This window comes from Miniopterus natalensis, chromosome 3 (assembly GCF_054644295.1).
Source record: "Miniopterus natalensis isolate mMinNat1 chromosome 3, mMinNat1.hap1, whole genome shotgun sequence".
Classification (NCBI taxonomy): Eukaryota; Metazoa; Chordata; class Mammalia; order Chiroptera; family Miniopteridae; genus Miniopterus; species Miniopterus natalensis.
In genome coordinates, this window is record NC_142083.1 from 79,750,165 (window position 1) to 79,771,897 (window position 21,733).

General features: G+C 44.6%; 1 protein-coding gene across 1 annotated transcript in view; it reads left to right on the forward strand.

The window, feature by feature from the left end:
• Positions 1–21,733, forward strand: part of GALNT17 (polypeptide N-acetylgalactosaminyltransferase 17) — a 386,942-nt gene that overhangs the window by 185,411 nt on the left and 179,798 nt on the right. The window contains exon 4 of the mRNA XM_016225135.2: positions 19,946–20,120. Within this exon, the coding sequence (XP_016080621.1) occupies positions 19,946–20,120 (175 nt within the window). The remainder of the gene's footprint in view (positions 1–19,945; positions 20,121–21,733) is intronic.

Consider the following 21,733-nt stretch of genomic DNA (forward strand, 5'->3'; position numbering starts at 1 on the left):
ACATCAATGATGAGAGAGTCACTGGTCAGCTGCCTCCTGCAAGACCCCGACTGGGAATTGAGCCCACAACCCGGGCATGTGCCCTGATCGGGAATCGAACCTGGATCTCCTGGATCCTAGGCTGACGCTCAGCCCCTGAGCCATGCCCGGCCGGGCTCTTTTCACTTTCTTAATAGTGTCCTTTGATGCAAAATGTTTTTAATTTTAATGAAGTCCCTTTTCTCTACTTTTCTATTGTATGCTTGAGGTCACAAAGATTTACACCTATGTTTTCTTCTAAGAGTTTTTTTGTTTTAGCCCTTACATGTAGGTCTTTATTGATTGTAAGCTAATGTTTATATGTGCTTTGAGTTAGGGGTCCAAATTCACTTTTTTCATAAGGATATTTAGCTGTCCCATTTCCATTTGTTGAAAAGATTATTCTTTCCCCACTGAATGGTCAAGGCACCTAATCAAAAATCAACTTACTGCAAAGGTGAGAAGGGTTTATTTCTGGGCTCTAATTCTTATTTCATTGATCTATGTGTCTATCCTTGTGCCAGTACCACAAGTCTTGATAACTGTTCCCTTTTGGTAAGTTTAATATTAGGAGGCATGAGTCTTCTGACCTTGTTCTTCTTTTTCAAAATTGTCTTGTCTATCTGGGTCCTGTGTGTTGCATATGAAATTTAGGACCAGCTTTTCCATTTCTGCAAAAAGGCAGCTGTAATTTTGTTAAGGATTGCATCAAATCTAAAGGTCAACTTAAGGAGTATTGTCAAAGTAACAGTATTAATGCTTCTATTTAGGTCGTCTTTAATCTATTTTGACAATGTTTTATACTATTCAATATACAAATCTTGCACTTCTTTGGTTAAATTTATTATTAAATATTGTATTATATTTGGTGCTATTTTATGTGGATTGTTTTCTTAATTTTATTTTTGGACTGTTCATTGCTGATGGATAGAAATGCAACTGAGTTTTGTACATTGATCTTATATCCTTCTATGTTTCTAAACTTGTTTATTAGCTCTAATAGTTTTGTGTGTATGTGTGCATTCTTTAGAGCTTTCTATATATATCATTTCATCTTCAAATAGTGATAATTTTACTTTCCAATCTAGATGCCTTTTCTTTCTTTTTTTTTAACATTTTGCTCAGTTTTCCTGGCTTCTTTATATTTTTGACCTATGTGCTTTCCTAAGAGTTTACAAAAGCCTCTTCTGGAAAAGACAGCTAAGTCATGAGGGAGCTCAGGGAAGCACAGGGCTTATTCCAGTGGGGGCATCTGGCAGGGCTATTGTGTGAACCTAGTACTGGATATAAAGCAAAAATCTGGACAGGTGAAATGGCTGCTCTGTGATTTCTTTCTCTAACTTCTAGGAGGAGGCCAAAGCAGATCATATCTGAGGGATTTAAATGAATGCCCTCAACTGGTCCAGGCAGCAGGCATGTAGAGAGGGCTCGAACTTAACCTGTGTTCAGAACATCCAATTACAGGGGAGAATGGGGATAATCTGTCCTCATTCAGACATCATTTCTTTCATCAGAATAGCAAAGATGACAAAGATTCAGTGTTGGGGAGGAAACAGAGGAAAAGACACTTCCATATACTTTTTGTGGGTCAGTACCATGTATCTGGAGAACAAATCATCAGTTCATATTAAAAGTTCTTGTCTCATTCAGACTGCTTGTCCTTAGCCTAAAGTGAGGTAACTTTGTAGGAGAGATCATAATTACAACCCCCAACGTGCCTGCCTTAAGGTACACTGCTCTGCTGTGGACATGTGGCTGCAGTGCCTGCGCGCCCTTGTCACCTTGGGTCTCCCTTCGCTGCACTCTTGGGCAGCTCCCTCCCTCCCCTCCTGTGCCGGACTCCATGCCTTTCTCTTGCTTGATTTACATGCTTATTTGGTGAAACACACAACCAGAAGTTGCCTTAGAAAGACTATGAGGAAGATAAAAATCTTTTGAGATCATCCATCGAAGAAAACTTTATGTTAATCTATGTGAATGGTGGCCTGGTTGAGTTAGGTATCACCTTCTTTCAGCATTTTGGTGGTTTTGTCTTTCAGTGTTTTTTTAAAAAGAACCAGTGGCACCCTGGCCAGTGTGGCTCAATGGGTTGGGCATCGTCTTCTGCACCAAAAGGTGGCAGACTTGATTCCCGGTCAGGGCACATGCCCAGGTTGCGGGCTGATCCCCCGTAGGAGGTGGGCAGCAGCGGATCAGTGTTAGCTCTCACATCCATGTCTCTCTCTCCCCCTCTCCCTCCCTCTCTCTTTGAAAATCAATAAAAACTATCTTTAAAAAGTGAAGAACCAATGGCATTCTAACTCCCTATCCTTTGCATGGTTGAGTTTTTTTCCCCCCCCTCCTTTCTTGAAGCCTGTGAAGTCTTCATTTTGCCCCCCGAGTTTTGGAGCTCACAGTGATGAGCCCTGGGTGGATCAGTTATCATCCATTGGGCTGGCTGTTCAATGGCTTCAATCTGGATGCTAATGTCTATCCGTTTTTGGAAAACTTGGCATATTTAATTGATAATTCCTCCCCATTTTTCTCTATTCTCTCTTTCAGTATCTCCCATTTTTCTATTACTAAACCTCTTAGGCTGAACCCCTAACTTTCTTATCTCTTCTCTGCTATTGTATCAGTTGCTCTGCTCTGTTTGCTCTCTTCAATTTTACCTTTCTTCCCTTCTATTCAGTATTTTCTTATTTCTGCTATCATGAGTTTACTTCCAAGTGCTCATTTTTATTCTCTGAAAGTTCCTTTTTATAGCATCTTGTTCTTATTTAATGGAAGCAATATATTTTCTTATCCCTTGGATGATATTAATAATGTTTTATTTTGTTTTTTTTCTTCCTGCACAGTCTGTTCCCACAGTTGTTTTTTACTTTTTGTTGTTTAGTGTCTGTCTCCATGTTGGACGCTTTCCTTGGATGGCCAGTGAACCTGTGGTCTGTTCCTGATTACCTCTTTGAAGGTGGTTAGATAGTCCTGGCCGGTGTTGCTCAGTGGTTAAAACGTTGCCCTGTGGACAGAAAGGTCTTGGGTTCTATTCCAGTCAAGGGCACATACCTGGGTTGCAGGTTCATTCCCTGGCCCGGTTGGGATGGTGTGCGGGAGGCAACCAATTGATGTGTCTCTCTCACGTCGATGTTTCTCTCTTTCCTCCTCCCTCCCTGCCTTCCACTCTCTCTAAAAAATCAATGGAAAAAAATACCTTCTAGTAAGGATTAACAACAACAACAAAAAAGGTGATTAAACAGCCCTAGGGGCTGGGTGGGCAGAAATGGAGAGTTGTTGGTTAGTGGGTATAGTTTGCGAAGATGAAAATTTCTGAAGTTGGATGGCGGTGATGGTTGCACAACAAATGTGAATGTACTTAATGCCACCAAACTGGACACTTAAAAATAATTAAACTGGAAAATTAACATTGTATTTTTCATACTCTCTCTGTGTCTGGGAGCTTGGGTTGGACTTCCCGGTTTGGACAGCACAGGGGCCTGACACATCTGTCACTGTGGTTACCCTGTGCATCTCTTTCCAGCTTTCCCAGTGTTGTGGTTAGTGTCTCTTCTGTTTTCCCCGACCTGGAAGGTTATGGGTTGGATTTATTTTTTAAATCCTTTTATTGTATAGTTTTCAGTGGCTTATGAGTAGAGGGTGATGCCTAATTAATGAATTAAATTCATTATCTTATCCTGAAAGTTCCATATTTAGTTTTAAGAACTTTTTGTATGAAATGATAAATTGTTCTCCAGATAGTGGTACTGCCCCTGAGAAGTGTATGAAAGTGTAGCCTCATCAACACCGAATCTTACTAATCCATGTCATTCATCTTTGCTGTTCTGAGGAGTGGCGGATGAAATAGCATTTTTAGATTGGCATTTTTTGAATATTTGTGATGATGACCACTCTTTCATATGTTTACCTCTATTTCCTTTTTAGGGATTTATCTATTGATGACCTTTTATTCCTTTTTCTATTGAGGTATTTACCTTTATGTTACTGATTTTTAAAAACTTCATATATATTAAACTCCTTATTTTACAGGTACTTCTCTCAATTTGTATTTTTTACTTTAATTTGTTTAAAGTATTTTTTGTCAAACATAAATTTTACATTTTACATAGTCAAATTAATACTTTTTTTTTCTTTTGAAGCTGTCTTAAGAAAGTCATTCATTATCTCTAGGTGGTACAAATATTCATGTGTGTTTTCTCATAGAGAAGTATTTCTTTAAAAAAATGTGTTCCTTATATTAAGGTATGAGAGCTTTAATAGAGTCTTGTCTCAAAGTCTGGTTATCTCAGTTTATTTACTAATCCATCCTTTAACCACTGATTTGGAATTTCTTGTTTCCCTACGCTGCAGTAGTTTAGACTTGGAAACACCGAGGCCGAATTACGTGAGTGCTGCTAGGATATGAAGGAGGGCGAAGGGGACAGAGGAGCCTGAAAGGACACCCAGGCCTGGCTCGGGCGATGGGGCGGCTTGTGGCGTGTTCATTGAGAGAAAGGATACGGTGGGAGTGGTGGGTTTGGAAGAGGGACCGAGTTCACTTCCTTAGGTACTTTAATTCCAGACTCCTGTGGAAGTTTAATATGCCTTCAAACCTCAAGGGTAGCTTCAGCCTCCGAGTTTCCCTTAAAATAATATTAGAAGTTTCTTCATTTCTATTATTATAATCCTTAATACATTTTAAAGTAAGTCTTATCAATAGTTTTTAACTACTTTTTTTTTTTTACAACACTTGCCTCATTAGCTCTTTGTGCATAAGTAGAAAAGAGATGGAAAAAGTGGAATCAAATCCTGTGTGGTCTTGACCAAGGCACTTACCTTTTCTGATGTTGTGCAAATTGGGGATAATAGTGGCTTTTCTGCAGGGTATAAATTGTAAGGTTTAGAGATAATACTAGCGAAAGCCCACAGTTCAGATCCTGGCAGTATATTAAAGGGCATGACTGTTGAATGTGCTCTTAGCAGTATTTGATTTGCTAGCTCCAGCTCTTTCCTCAACATTCTTTGTCTGGCTCACCCCCACTGGGAAGCCTTCCCGGATTTCCCGGCCCTTAGCCTCTGCTCCAAGGGCGCCAGTGTGTAGTTCAGCACAGCACTTGGCACGTTGTATTCCATTTGTATACTTGCCCATCTCTAAACTGAACTGTAAGACCTCTGAGGGCAAGAACCATTGCTCTTTCTGTGCTGTGTTCCCAGGGCCTTGCACACCAACCACTAAGTTACAGTGACTGCTGAATAGGTTAATTTACACTGCACAGGTGCAAACTTTTTTTTCTACTTCCTCTGACCTCATCCTGGGAGTTTTTGTATTTGGCATTATTGTACATATTTTGGCTTCTACTCTATTTATTTTTGTTTAGAAATCGAAATAAATGCTTATCTCCAATAATTATCACTCAAGTCTCTTAGTGATGTGGACAGCTGTGCATCTTATCACTGATATTTCCCTGTGGAGCAAGCACACCTCATCAAGCTTTCTCTTGGCCGATATGTTGAAAGATTGAAAGCAAGAGGGATCGAGCTAGGAAACTTTTTTGAGTGAAAGGACATATATTCCCTCTGGACTTGCAAAGGGGATTTTGGAGAAGCACACTGGTGGCACTGTTTGCTTTTCTTCTTGGTTTATAATTGCAGAGATAGGAGGAGTCTGGTGTTTTGGAAAGATAACATTTTTCCTGTGTTACTGAGGCCGCTGGTGAAGTAGCCAAGAGACACCTTGTTATCACACATTTCCATGCTGGGCCCGGCTTCCTTGTTAGAACATCACCTGCCTTTCCCCCTGCCTGTAAAAAGCCTCCCTAATCAGAAATAATGCTTGTTTTTGTCCCCAACGAGATCACTGCAGTGTGACAGCATTTGCTCTGTGGGTCTGTGATCACAGATGGGTTGTGCATTTACATTTCTTCTTGTGTGTTTTTAGGCCACAGGGAGGTGAGGATAAGAGGGAGAGTGTATATATCTTTACACAAGAGATAACATGAGAACCCCAGCTAAAGCTTCGTATGCTAGCTGGCTTTGAAAAAAATAACAACATCAACCAAAAACCCTGTTATTTTGAAATAGTTATAAATTCACAAGAAGTTGCAGGAATGTACAAGAGGCCTCATGTACTCCTCACTCAGTTTCCTCCAGTGGTAACATCTTGTAGAATCCTAGCACATGCTCACAACCAGGAAACTGACTTTGGTCAATCCAGGGAGCTGACTCTGATCTCACCAGTCTGACATGCACGTGTGTGTGTGTGTGTGTGTGTGTGTGTGTGTGTAGGTAGTTCTATACAACTTTATCCTGTGTAGATTCCTGTAACCACCACCACACTTGAGATACAAACAAAGCTACCCCATGCTATTCCTTTTAATCACACTCATCCCCCACCCCATTCCTGACCACTGACAACTGTAACTTGTCTTCCCTCTCTATACTTTTATTATTTCAACAATGTTCTATAGATTGAGCCACGTGGTCCATAACCTTTGTGACTGGCTTCTTGCTCTCAGCATAGGCACCTTACGATCCATCCAAGTTGCTGTGAGCACCATGGGTTCCTTCCTCATTATTTCTGCCCAGTGTTCCTTGGTTCGGATTTACCGCAGTTTGTCTAATATTTGGGCTGTTTCAGCTTGTTTTTTTACAAATAAAGTTGCTATGACCACTCATGTACCGTGCTTGTGTGAAAGTGAATATCCATGTCTCTGAGACAAATGCCCGAGAGTACGATGCCTGAGTTGTGGTAAACACGTGTTCAAGCGAGCTGTTTTTTGATCATTTATTCCATTTATGTGACATCCCCTGTAAAAAAAAAATCTGATTAATTTCTAACCTTCCAGCCTCGCGTCTGGTAGAGGATAAGTTTTTGTTTTGGCCTCAGAGACAATGACTGTCATACCAAGAGGAATGGAGTGCATTCTAGCAGTACCTGGAGCAGTCCAAAACCATGTGGAAAGCTTTGCCCTGTGATCAGGCTTTGGGTGCCCGTTAGATTGAAACCCAACAGTATACGAATGATAGAGAGTCCCACACAACCCAGGGGCAGGAGTGAAGCAGGCCAAGGGAGAGTCAGACCCAGGCGCTCCAGCATTGCCGAGCCCTCTGTCTGGGTCTCTGCCCTCTCTGAGCCCTTCCTCTTCTGTCAGCTTGGGAAAGCTTGCCACCTCCAATTCTCTAAGCCATCTGGAGGGAAATATGGCTGCAGAGACAGCTCAAAGTTGATATTTTAATGCCAGCTTCAGCCATGGGAGAGAGACAGAACTTCCTACATAGGGGAATCCCAGGGAAGGGAAATGGTGCTCTAGTCTGGGTCAGATGCCCTTCCTTGGATCTGTCAGCTGTGACCAGGAGGGCAGAGTCATTCCCAGAACCACACATCCCAATAACCATGGGGCAGAGCTACAGAAAGGGAGGGGCTGGGTGGATAAGCATACCATGGACTCCTAAAGTGACAACGTTGATGGAATTTGCACGTGGTATTTCCATGAGTTGAGGAAATAATTGAGGCCTTTGTGAAGGATCTCGTGGTTGGACCACGAGAGACAGTTAGAATATGGATGCGTGGAAGTGGGAGGAAATGGTAGGGGTGAGAAGCCCAGGAATCAAGATCTAGAGGCAGAGAAGCTTGGAGCATATAGACAGAAGTGTGCAGATGCGATCAGTATGTAGGAATTGAAGGGAAGATTAGAGGTTCAGAGAGAGTCCCAGGCAGAAATGGGGGTCTTTGCTGGGCCACAGGACTGAGGAGCGACAGTGTGAACAGGCAAGTCTTCGATGTTTTCTGACAACCCTCAGAACGGGGAGGATGTGGAGGCTCCTTGAGCAGCCCTGCCTGGGCAGGGGATCTGCGAGGCAGACAGTGAGACAGAGGGAGAGACGGGGCCAGGAGGCCCTAGTTGTGGAAATAGTTGTCACGAAGGCCAGGCGTGATCATTTTCACCTTTGTTCTCTGAAACACAGCACCTGAGAGCTTTGATCTTATTTTATTAGAAACTTGAAGTGACATTGACAGGAGTGTCTTTAGGTCACTTCAGCTGTGAGCACTGGTCGGCTTGCTGGACAGAGGCTCTTTGGCCTCAGGCTGTGCTGCGGGGGTCCGGGAGGGCCCCTGCCGAGACCAGCACTCAGCCTGGAGCAAACCCTTTAGGGCAGGATGGCTGCCTCAGAACCCCGAGTCCTGCCTGGCCACCGATTTCCTTCTTCTTTCACAAGGAGGACGTGTGGCCTCACTGGGGCCTGCTCATTAATTATCCCTGCAGCTCACCCAGGAACACCCGAGGCTGAGGCATGGGGCAAAGGCAGAGCAGGCATGACAATTCATCCCCTTGCGTGGGCTAACGAGCACAAGTCTCCTTGGCTCCTGCCCGCGCCCTCTGACACTGGGCATTGATGTTTATTTTCAAAAAGAAGATGGAATTCTGAGAGGCAAGCGCAGTACAGCCAGAATTTACCGGAGCAGATGCTCCAGCTCAGCAGTCCCCGTCCTGCAACCAGGCCTCTCAGGCCTCCTCCCTGCACCCCCACCCCCTTCAAGCCTCCCTCCCTTCTGTGCTTCCCCCTCCCTTCTAGTTTACCTCTAAGTCCCTTCCCCAAACTCCTCCTATACCCATATGAGTCATCTCTTTGTTTCTCAAGACATGGCTATTCTCCCTTCATCTATAATATAAAACTATATGCATAATAAAAATAAATAACAATTTTAACCATTTTTGAGTGCTCGCTATGTGCCAGGCACCAAGTTAAGTGCTTAGCATGTGTTATCTTATTTCAGTTCCCAAACTACCCTGGTAGGTAGGGACTGTTGTTATCCATATTAACTATTTACCCTGCAGCAGCTCAAGGTGAATGCTCCTGACCAGGTGTGTCCCTGCCTCCCCAGGGGCCCCCCGGTTCAAGTAAGAGCACACAGTGCGTCTGGCCCCATGGCACCCTTCTTCATCTTTCTCTAGATCAAAGCATTCCTGCCCTGTGCACTCTCTGTGTGCACCTAAAATCAGGAGCACTTTTGCTGTTCTTCAGCCCAAATGCACACACAGCGTGGGGATGTCAGATGTGATGGTGGGTTGATATTAGCCGAGCTGCTGTTCAGCCAGCACGTTCACGTGCGGCGGGCCAGCTCACATCTGTTCTGACCTGCCAGTGCTTGTGCTTCCAGATGCTACTTATCGATAGTCTCCCAGGTTAGAAGAGACATGTTAGGTTCTGGCCTTTTGGACCCTAATAAGAACTACTCTTTATAGAACATTTTTATGCTATGTTAACATGCACTGTTTTTTTTGTGAGCATGCCTGAGATCTTTGTCAACACACTGCCGTTGACCTTGGAAAATTCAGGGCTCTGCCTTCAGATGTTGCCCCAATGCTAGAGCAGGGTGACCAGATGCCTTGCTCTAGTTATTCCATTTCTGGCTGCTAACTGTGTTTAAAGAAAACTCAAGTGACCAAGAGCCGGGATGTGACTCTGTTTTCTCCCGGACTTCACTTGCTTTGTGTGCTGTTTTGCTCTCTCCCCTCCCCACTTAATGACTGTGACTTTTGCTGTTTCAAGGAATAGGTTTGCTGGCTTCAGAGCATTCAGAATCAATATCGCAGTAAATAAGAAACATAATGAAAGAAAAACACACTGCAGCCTGTAGGCAAATTTTATCGCTTAAATTCACGTTATTATTAGAATCAGCTGTAAATACCAGACTTTCAACTGCCTTTTGATGGGGCAAAAGAGGAAAATACTCCTGTAATTTGGGGTAACAACGCAGAGGCAGCGACTATAGGGATTATGATGTTTCTCTGGTGGTTTGGGCTACTTGTGTCTGTGTTTTAAAAGGTGAAAATGAAATGGAAGAAGCGGTGGAGAGGAATTTCTTAACAAAGGAATTGAGAGCAGACAGAGATGGCTTTCCCTTTCAAAGCACCTCTCATGAATGGACAACTCCGTGTGATATATTTAGTTTAACACTTTGGTATTTGTACTTCACGTCTCTTTTCTTCTTTTTGTCTTTTGCTTTCTTTTGTCCTTGCTTTGATCTCACTACGGAGTCGCCTTTAAAATGCTTTCATACACAGCAAAAACATCCCTTTTTAATCTCCCCCATTCTTCCTGAAGTTTCTTGCTCTCATCTCTTTGTTCCCATAGTCAAAAAATGCATTATTATTATTATTTGTAATCCTCATCTGAGGATCTTTGTTCCATTGCTTTTTAGAGGATTGGAAAGGAGAGAAAGAGAGAAAGAGAAACATCCAGTGGTTGCCTCCCGCATGCACCCGGACTGGGCGGGGATCAGGCCTGCCGGGAATGGAGCCTGCAACCCTGGTACATGCCCTTGGCCGGAATTGAACCCAGGATCCTTCAGTCCACAGGCTGACACTCTATCATTGAGCCAAACAGGCTAGGGCAGAAAATGCATTATTTAACCCACAAAGCTGAGAGATGCCCAGAGAATAAAATATTCACTACAGCTGCTTTCCTGTTTTTTCATTCTGCATTTTTACACATGCTCTTCCGCTCCATCGATGTTCTTAAAGGCCAGGATTTCAGAGCCAGACAGGCTCGTGCAGTGGGGGTGGAAGCATGGCTCTTGTGGCCCTACTGTCCCTTTGGAGTTTGCTGGGACCTCCTGGTGGAGTTGGAAGCCTAGCAGGTCCTCCTGGATGCCCGCTGCTTTTGAGTCCCTCAATCAGCCAGTGGGCTTCTTCCCTGGAGAGGGCCGACCATGTCAGAGGACGGCCGCCTAGAAAGATAGGTTCGTGTGCTGAGGCCAGAGCAGCAGCGCGGGTGCCTGAGTTACAGAGAGAGCCATTTCAGGAGAAGCCTAGGTCTGTCCGGCCTGGGCTTCTGACGCACAGGCACAGTTCCACGCGAGCAAACGGCTTCAGATTCCACACCATCCCATCCACGGGAATCAGGCAGAATGACAGGGAGCCCAGGCAGGTTGCTGACTAGCTTTCCGCAACGTACTCACCCTCTCCAGGCCTCAGTGTCCTCATCTATAAAATGGGGCTAAGACTACCCCTTATCTCACCAAGTCGTTAAGAGGGTTAAAAGAGTTGACATAGGTCAAGTGGTTACAACAGTAAGTGGCACTTCATTAGAACTCAGTAAATGTTAAAACAACATTGAGGCATGCTGTGGGTTTGCAGGATAGATTACTGTCTTGTTAAATATGAATGGGAAACTAATCTGAAGTGTGTTCTGGAGCATCTCATGATTAGCTGACATTTTGAGTCAACTCCGTTAGCAGCTCTGGGATATAAATATTTCATTTTTTATATGGACGGGCATAGTATTTAAAATGTTTGAAAAGGAGTGATTGTCAGCTTAAAAGAAACTTTGCATCTGGGTAGTGAGCCTCACCAGGGTGCCCTAGCCATGAAGCTGATAAGGAAGCTTATGTGTTGGGACCCCTCTCTGCAATGCCCCTTTGAGCCCCCAGGGATGGGGAGGGGGCTAACAGTGCCTTCACACATGCATTTATTTTAGTAGAATTTACAGAAGAGAGCTGTTTTTTCTTAAAGAAGCTCCTCCAAATTGTATAAACTTCAGGCCCTACAAAACCTGCCTCAATTTCTGGAACTTTCCAGCTCCATCTGACAGGTGAGAAGCCCAGATGTGGCATGACTAGGATATGAACTAGGTTTCTCTGCCTTCCCTTTTTTAATTTTAATAGCTAATTTTTTTAATTTATTTTTTATTTTTATTTTATTTTTTAAAAATATATCTTTATTGATTTCAGAGAGAGGAAGGGAGAGGGAGAGGGAGAGATAGAAACATCAATGATGAGAGAGTCATTGATTGCCTGCAGCCCACAACCCGGGCATGTGCCCTGACCGGGAATCGAACCCTGATCGCCTGGATCCTAGGTCGACGCTCAACCACTGAGCCATGCCCGGCCGGGCGAATTTTTTTTTAATTTAAATTTTTTTAATTGAATGAACTTTACTTGTGACATGTAAATTTAAGGTGCACAGTGTATTACTTGAACACGTTTATATATTGTAATATGATTGCTGATGTAGCGATATTTATCACGTTGCATAGTTCCAGATGGATGGAGTGACATCCTGATAAACCTATCATAAGTTGAAAACATCCTCAAAAATGCGTTTAATGCACCCAACCTACTGAACGTCATAGCATAGCCCAGCCTACTTTAAACATGCTCAGAACACAGTATCCAAATAACACTGGCAGCACAGTGCACTGTAGATTATTGGATATTTACCTGGTGATCGCTGACTGGGAGCTGTGCTCGCTGCCTCTGCCCAGCAACCAGGAGAGGGTACTGTACTGCATATCGCTAGCCCGGGAAAGATCAAAATTCAAAATGAGAAATACATTTTACACCATTAAAAGTCAAAACTTTCTAAGTCGAGCCATTGTAAGTTGGGCACTGCCTATATAGTGCAATATTATTGTCTATATTTTTATACTGTGCATTAAATCTCAGTGGCTTATTTACTACTTGTTATAAGTTTGTAGCCTTAAACACCATAAATCTTATTCCTCACCCACCCCCTGGTCATCACCGTTTGACTCTGTGTTTTACAGGTTCAATTTGTTTAGATCACACATGGGTGATATAATACAGTACTTGTCTTTCTCTAAAAGATAATTTTTAAAAATTCATTATTGGCCTTCATACGGCTACTTTTATGCATTTAGTTTGTTGGTTATTTCAAACGTGAAGATATTCTCAGGTGTTCCTGAAAATCCAGGTGTTTTAAGTCTATTTTTATGTTCTTTCCATGGCATCATACTCACATGCAGGCAATGTTGAATATTTTATATATCTTGTTAAAAATGATACTGCAGAAATGTAGCGCATCATGACTAATGTCTGTGCTGAAACTCTGTGTTGAAGACCCATGTTTTCCCTGATCTATCTGAAGTCCCCAAACTGGAAGATCCCAGCAGGGAGCCAGGGAGCTGAGGGGGAGGGATGAACACAGACCCAAGGTCGGGATCCTCACCTCGAGGTGATCAGAACCCCCCTCACTGAGCCTGAAGCAGCTTTGGGCATTAGCTTCTCTGGTCCCCATCTTGGTATCTAGTTATCAGAAGTCAGGGACTGACAACCAAAATGGGGATCAGAGAAGCTGACTGGCAATGCTATGGAACCAGATCTTCAGCGAGGCCTAGGGGTTTAAACTCACACAAAAAATTCACTTTACCACTTCCTCCCCACCTTCAAAACTGACTAAGACTTAAAGACATAAAAGCCACATATTGTATGAGTCCATTCTTATGAAATAGCCAGAAGAGGAAAATTTATAGAGGTGGAAAGCGAATTAGTGGTCGCCAGGGGCGGAGTGATGGCAGGAAATGGAAAGTGACTGCTCTTGGGATGCAGGGTCTCCATTCAGGGTGATGACAAAGTTCTAGAACTGGACAGTGGGTGTAGTTGCACCACACTGGGAATGTACTGCGAGTCCCTGAATTGTATACTTTAAAATGGTCAAATTGGTAAATTTTAGGTTGAGTATATTTGGCTGCAGTAAAAGCAATTAAAAAAAAAAAAAAATCAACCAATGCTTTTGAGAAGCTTTGGGATTGTGTGAGAATCATCTGGAGTGTTGATCAACTCCACTAATGCCCACTAACTTAGAAACTCTTAAGGTGGGCCTGGGACCCTGCATTTTCACAAGCTCCCAGCTGATTCCCAGGTAAGGATGCACTCTGAGGAACACTGGCTTTGAGGCAGGAGTTTTTTGTCTTTGGTTGGAATATGCTACATGTGCTATTTTCTTGTTCTAGCTGTTACAACCCATGCATTCCCAGCTAGCAGGATGCCCAAACCTCACCAACTGCTGGCAGGGACTGGGGTTGGAAATAAGTGGCTGTGGTGGTGACATCAGCACTGATGGTGGCAGAAGTAATATTGGTAGAATTGTAGCACTAGCAGCAGTAGTAAGAGGAACCGAGAGTAAGAGCAGATGCCATTAACATATGGGGTCCTATTGGGGGGACTGACCTAACTGCGAAGGTGTCCCATGCAGGGGGAGCCAGCAATCAAAATCCCAGTTTTGGAAATGGGAAGACAAAACCTCATTATGTAGACTAGGGTCACCTCCAAGGGGCTCAATCTTGCAGAGAAGGCAGGAAAGGAAGGCCCAGGTAGTAGGAAAGCAGAGATGGGCAGTGGCAACCCTGGGATTCTGGAACATCTCAGTTAGGATGAGTCCTGTTCCACACACGGGCTGATTCATTGCAGATGAGGCTGGGTAGGGGACCAACTCTAAGCCAGAGCTACTCAGAATGTGGTCACCAAAACAGCTGGACCAGCCCCTTGGAACTTGTTAGAAATGCAAGTTCTTGTGTCATACCCCAGACCTGCTGGTGATGCTGGTGCAGGTTAAAGTCTGAGAAACACTCATCTAAACTTAGACTGATTATCCCAAGTTGCCATACCTTGAGGGAGCATTAGAACACTCAGGGAGTCTCATCATCAAGATTTGATAACTGTGAGGGTTGATACAGATGTGGCCCAACCTTAGGTGGCATGACCACTTGCAAGCCCACGTCTGCGTGGCACCGAGGTTTATGCGCTGGTTTGTGGAGCAGGTGGAGGTGAGTCTGCTAGGTCAGCACTTGCTTCTGAGAAGGACCTAGAGACGAGGGACTGGACCAATGGTTTATTCTCTAACATCACTCAAAGTGCAGAGTTGCTCTCACCAATACCAGAGAGGTGTTATTAGACAGCCCCCTGAGTCAGAGGAAGAGGGCTGTCCCCACCTAGATTCTTGTCATGCCCACAGGAATGAATTCAAATGAGTGACCCTGATTGAATTGTGATAAAGCCATCTAATTACATGCAAATGTGAATAACCCATGAATAATCCAGTGAAGGTCTGGGGGCCGGGTGGGGTGGAGGGGGACTGTGCGGGAGAACACTGGGGACATCTGTAATACTTTCAACAATAAAGATAAATTTTTAAAAATTCCATAATATATTTTTTGCTTTAGTTCTGCTTGTAGCTTTCTTGTTGTCAGTGTGTGCTCCTTGAGCCTGGATGACAGGTGTTTCTTTTACTGTTAAGGAGCAGATAGATCTCCCTCCCTGTCCCTTCTGATCACAGGCAGCATTCGCTTCTTCCCCGTTGACCTCCCTAAACGCTATTTACCAAAACCTTAACACGCGCAAGGATTCCCAAATGGCTCCAGACCAATTTAGTATCGGATTTTATAACACTGGAAGGTAAACATTTATTTTTGCAGAAATGAGTTTTTGTTTTCCTCTCTGAGTTTGTCAGGGAGAAAAATCTTATGTAAAATGTTTTCCTTACTGTTATTGTAATGTGGTAGAAGGGGTTCATTTGTTAAGGATGACATTTCTTGTGTAAAGTGTTCTTCTTACTGTTATTGTAATGTCTTAGAATGGGTTCATTTGTTAAGTGTGACATTTGGGGATTTGTTTCCTTCCATGGTGAGCCTGGGGCCTTGTTTTTACTTGGTTAACTTGTGGGTTCTCTCACTTTAAGGCAATTTTCAGATCTCAGCACACCAATGTCCTCGGGCTGTCTCAGCGTGTCCCACCAGGGCCAGCCTTTCTGGAAGTCTCTCCTCTTCGGCAGGGCCCAGACGCACCTAGAAGGGAATTCTGTTTTCTCACTGGTCCCATCAGGAACCTGCCATTTGCTTAAATCAAGGGTCCATTCTCTACTCTCATTTTCTCTAATACATTTGATTTTCCTGACGTTGGACATGGAGTAGCTCTGAGGATAAGAATTGTGTCATTTTCAGCCATGTAGATGCTCTGTACATATCTGTGGAATGAATGCACGTGACCCCCTTTTGTAAACTGTATCCTTGATGTGATTCTGCCCTCTGGTGCTGTGTCCAGCCAGTCTTAGCCTCTAGCTTGTCTTCCTGGGTCCTCCATACGCGTCCCCAGAGCGTGGTTCTAGACCCCCACTCCCTGTCTGGGAGCTCTCCCCCTCTCACAGGCCGTCATCTGTCGTCACTGTGTCCCGACACTGTGCCTTCTCTTCTCACCTCCGGACCATTCACTGGGTTCAGCATCTACCCCTAAATGTCTGCAGGCTCTTCAGCCTGCCCCAGGGGGACTCACCAACTTGTTCTTCCCGTCTCCTTTATCTCTTTTCTAATCAGTGGCATCTTCCCAGTCACCCAGACACTGGTGACTCTGTAGATCCAATTTGGTGCTTATGTCTTTTGTCTGGAAGAGTGAGAGTACATGTCCAAACCTCTGCTTAACTCAAACACTACCTCTCCATAACCACCCCCAGCAAAGTAATAGCAAAATAATCCCTCCCTCTGTGACCCCTCATAGCACTTTCCTTCCACAAACATTTTTCCCTTTGGCCTTTAGCTCCGTTTCCCTTGTAATACTGAATATTGCACCTTTTTGAGCCTGTCTCTGCTCCTGAACTAGACTGTAAGCATCTTGACAGAGCACTTGTGTCCGGGTTGATTTTGAGTCCGGGCAGGGGCCCAGCCCAGTACCTTATAGGGTACAGAATCACAAGCAGGGGCTGGGAAGAAAAGCCTGCTTCAGTGTCACTTGTTCTCAAACCCTGCTAGTGGCAGGGTGACATCTCCCTCAGACTCCCATAGGCCATCATTTCAGTTGTATGAGAAACAATGTGTCCCGGAACCATGTAAGAGTGAAGCTGGTGTCGCCCATGTGCAGTGGGCCCCACCTTTAAAATGATATTGATTAACTAGAAAGACAAGCTGTTGTTCGTGAGAAGTTGTAAAAATGATCTATATTAATAATATTAATAGGCTAACTATTATTAAAAATAACATTTGTGGAATGCATATAAGTATGTGTAACATCTCATTTATTCTTAAAAGCCATGGGCTACTACCAACTGCTTAGGCATTGTTTTTTGTCCCTTTATACCTTTCAAAGCCCTTTAATGTCCCTTTCTCAGGAGCCTGGAGATGTAGAAGGGCAGTGGTAGTGGACCACACTTTCTTTTGCCAAACTTGTAAATGCCTGTCTCTCCCTCTCTCTCCCCTGAAGTTGTAGTCTCAGCCACTAATCATATAAGAAGACCACTCGACACTTAGACCTGGTGACTGGCATGGCCAGGAGCTGACATCCAGTTACTGGGAAGAGCCAAAAGAGGGTCCCTGGTCCCTGGAAGCTGAGGGTTAACAGTGCCTGTGGGTCCCCTGGCATGGTGTTCAGCACTCAGCATTCAGAATGTTCTCTCTGAACTTAAGGAGACTCTCAGGTTCCTGCCATCATGGGCCAGCCCTGGTGAGCGGGCAGGATTCTACTGCCCCTTCCATGGGTGCTGTGCCCATGCTTAGTCCATCGCATCCTGTGGCATGTCCTTGCACCCCCAGCACTCATGGGGAATACATGAAAAACCAAATAGGCATGGCCTGCCTAACCTTCTTGCTAGAAGTTCCAAGAAACTTAACTAACACAGAAAAAGCCAGCCAACCTGTAGTAGATGGTTTCCAGAAGATGAACATTCTCTGGGCCACCTCACGTCCATTTACATGGTTACCTTTCTAATTCATGGTGAGTGAAGAGGCAGAGGGTCCCCACAGCCTGGCTTCTCCCAGCCTCCTTACCAACTCTGGAATGAGGGCAAAGATGGTAGTCTCACCGGCAAAAACACCAACATAGATAACCCACTGAAGGCATGCTGTGTGCTAAGCTTGTATTTTCAGCTCAGTGGTTCTCAAAGTGTGGCTCCCCATACTAGAGCATGGACACTCCTGGGTCTTTTTAGAAAGAGAAACACTCGGGCTCCACTCTGGACCTTCTGAAAATGAAACTGGGGTAGGGACCTGCAATCTGTTTCAACACCTCCAGTAATGCCAGTGTGCCCTCCAGTTTGATACCACAGTTCTAGAGTGTAGGCCTATTTTTCCATCTTGGACATGGCTTCCTCAGGCGCCCTGGGCTACTCTGAAATCTCCGTTCAAGTCTCCTAAACCTACATAGAGGGAAAACAATTACTAAGACTGGCTACTCAATGTTGAGCACCTACATGATGCTTGATGCCAGGGATAACTCTAGACACCCATGCATATTAAGTTGTTTAGTGCTCACCACACCCTAGGAGGTCCCCCTTCTGTAGATGAGGAATTTGATTGGCTGAATTGCCCAGGGGCACCCTGGTAATAAATGCTGGCATTAGGCTCTGAACCCAAGGCAGTCTGACTCCAGCCTGTACCCCCAACCAAACGCTATGTCTCCTTAGAGGTTTCTGCCACCTCCCCACCCAGGTGCCACTTATTTTTTCTTTCCAAAGAAATGCCTCTCTGTATTAGTCTGCCAGGACTGCCATAACAACGTACCACAGACCGGGTGTTTTAACAGAAATTTATTTTCTCATATTTCGGGCGCTGGCAATCCAGCCAAGATCCGGGTGTCGGCAGGGTTCTCCTAAAGCTTCTCTTCTGGGTCTCTGGGCAGCTGCCTTCTCACTATGTGCCAACATGCTCTCTCCTCCGTGTGCATGTTCCTGGTGACTCTGTGTGTCCAAAATTTCCTTTCTTGTTTTAAATTATATATTTTCACTTTTCATTTACAGTTAATATTCAATATTATATTAGTTTCAGGTGTACAGCATAGTGATTAGACATTTATATAATTTATGAAGTGATCCCCCTGTAAGTATCCACCTGTTACTGCACATAGTTATTACAGTATTATTGACTATAGTCCTCATGGTGTACTTTACATTATCAAGACATATCGTAACTACTAATTGTACTTCTTACTCCCTTCTCCTTTCAACTTCATCCCATCTGGCAACCATCATTTTGTTCTCTGTATCTTTGAGTCTGTTTCTATTTTGTTTGTTCATTTATTTTGTTTTCCAGATTCCACCTGTAAGTAAAATCATAAGGTATTTGTCTTTCTCTGACTTATTTCACTTAGCATAATACCATCTAGGCCCATCCACGTTGTTGCAAACAGTAAGATTTAATTCTTTTTTATGGCTGAGTAATATTCCATTGTATACATGTACCACATCTTCTTTATTCAGTTGTCTGTCAGTGGATACCTCAGTTGCTTCCATATCTTGGCTGCTGTATATGAAATGTCCTTCTTTGTCTCTTGTTATAACCTTTGTTTGATCTGGTGTAAGTATTGCTATTCCAGCCTTTTAAAAAATTCCATTTGCCTCCTATATCTGGTGATCCTTATGTACATAAAGATACCAACCTTTAAGTGTGTGGAGTTGGACACATTTGGCCTGTGTTTCAGCTCTTCCATTACTAGGTGTGCAACTGTGGGACAGGTTAGCATCCCTGAGACTAGTTTCTTAATTTGCAAAGTGGAATTAACCTAGGTAATTAATGGAATTAATCTGGCAACTTCCTTGGATTGCTGTAAGGGTTAAATTAAATCATAGAAATAAAGCACTTTACAGCACCGGCTTGTGCAGAAGGAGAAATGTGCAGTCTCTGTTAGCATTACTTCTGCCCATGGCAGCATTGTCATCACTGGGCAAAGATTCCTTTTACATCCTAAGACCAAAGCAACAACCCTGTTAACGTTACATCTGGTGCATGACTATGTGTCGGGACCACTTAGGACACATCCTGTAAGAACCAGTGTGTGTGCAGATGGAAATGCTCATATAGCAGATGATAAACAGGATCAGGGGATGGTGAGAGGACAGGAATGCTGGCCTGGAAAGGACAGTTGGCCACAAAGAAAAGACCCTTCAGAGGACATCTGCCAGCCTGGAATAGTGGGGCTCTAAACGCCAGGCCTCAGTTCTGTCCAGGTGTACAGCGTAGATGCAGGAAGAACATTGCTGTGCTGGGCTGGTCTGTCACAGACATCTTCTCCTCACACTGACTGAGCTGCCTTTTTTACTAAAATACTAAAATTACTACCACACAAACTTTTTTGCAAGCTCTGAACTTCCTGAAGATCTGTTGGCATCACAGTGGGTTGGACACACATCTGAGATGACATGTCATGGACCTTCTTGTGTTTTGTCATTTACAGAGGAGCTGAAGGCCCCCTTGGAGGAGTACGTCCACAAACGCTACCCGGGGCTGGTCAAGGTGGTGCGCAATCAAAAGAGAGAGGGCCTGATCCGAGCACGTATCGAGGGCTGGAAGGCGGCCAGCGGCCAGATCACTGGCTTCTTTGATGCCCACGTGGAATTCACCGCAGGCTGGTAGGTCACGAGGCACTCAGGACCTGCAGTGGGGTCAGGAGGGGTTAGAGTCCGGAAGGTGGGACACTTTGCCTGATTCCTCTGCGGCCACTGGAAGAATGGAGAAGAGGGTAGAAAAGAAGGTGAGACCACAGTCTGGGATAAAACTAGGGAGCAGGGAGAAATTTGCCTGTTGTCTGCTCAGTCCATCATTGTCATCGTCATAGGTCCCTTATGATTTTTCATTATGGGGCAGACACTATGTCTCAACTTTGCTAAGTTGTCCTGCAGTAATCATCTCTAATCTCCTGACTGATGACAACACAGATCTCTGTCTTGCCCACGTAGCAGGTCCACTGGGGCTCTGCCCCATCTGTCCTCTGCGTTTACTCCTGTCTAGGACTCACCATTTTGTGGCTTAGAGAAAAGGGTAACAGCTGGACCTTGCAATGACTGTGAAAGTCTCTGCGCTGTTGTGACACTGTCACTTCTGCTCACATCCCACTGGTCAAAGCAGTCATATGTCCAAGCCAAATGTTGATTGGGGGCGAGGGAGAGAGTACACCCCTCTGCAGGAGACACTGTAGACCACATGGTAATAACTGGCAAGGTGTCGCTGGAAGGGGAGCAGATTACTGGGAACTAGTACATTCTATCACAGACTGGAGATGAAACTGCTCACTTCAGAAGCATTATTTGAACATGGTCTTCTGCCCCCATGCTCAGTAAATCACACAGAGACGGCCTGAGCTGGATGCTTCTCAGTGCATGGCACCAGCCCATCCTGGGGCAAGTGTGGCCCATTGGAGGCAGTGGGGCTTCAGGGTTAGGGCTGAAGCCAGACCATCTGGGTGAGAAACCTGGTTCTGCCACCTGGTTCCATTTAATGGGATTGTTGTCAGAGTTAAATTAGACAGCACATGCGACATGCTTAGAATGGTGCCTAGCTCATAGTGAGGAGTCAATAAATATGAGCTGTCATTAGCTCATTAGGAAAAAATGTGTGTTCAAAGAATAGCAAAGGCAGCCTGTAGTCAGAGTGACTTGAATAAGATGGAGAAGTTAGCCTAAGAGTTGAGAGGAAGGAGAGAGCCTTCCTTCTGGGGGGAATTAGGGAAGACTTCTTGGAAGAAGTGGCATATGACCGGCAAGCCTCGGTAGGTGGCCAGACTTCCTGCGGGGGGCAGAAGGGCATTCCGGGAGGAGAGCAGCGTGAGTGAAGACTTGGAGAGGGCCAAGTGCTGAACAGGTCGCGGAGCCGCCTCGGCCTGGGTCGGTATGCCGAAGTATTGGAGGCAGTAAGTGGTCCAGCGTATATTTTACTGCTCATTTTAAATAGAAAGATGAGGTGAGCCAACAGGTAATTCAATAGCTGCAAATGAAAAGGGATGGGATGTAGGCCGAGCACCCTCATTACTCTTCCAAATAATGCAGAGGAATGGGGTTTTCACTTGACTCCTTTCCAAGCCCGCTCTCTGCGTTAAGCAGGGAGATGAATGTCCCGGTTGTGAGAGCCATCTTCTCCTTCCCCAGTGCGGGAACGAGCCCTTCGACATGTGCTGCGGAGACACACTGGCAGGGTGTCTTACCATCTGCCCTCTCCTAAGCCAGGTGGGCTGCACCTAGAACCTTGA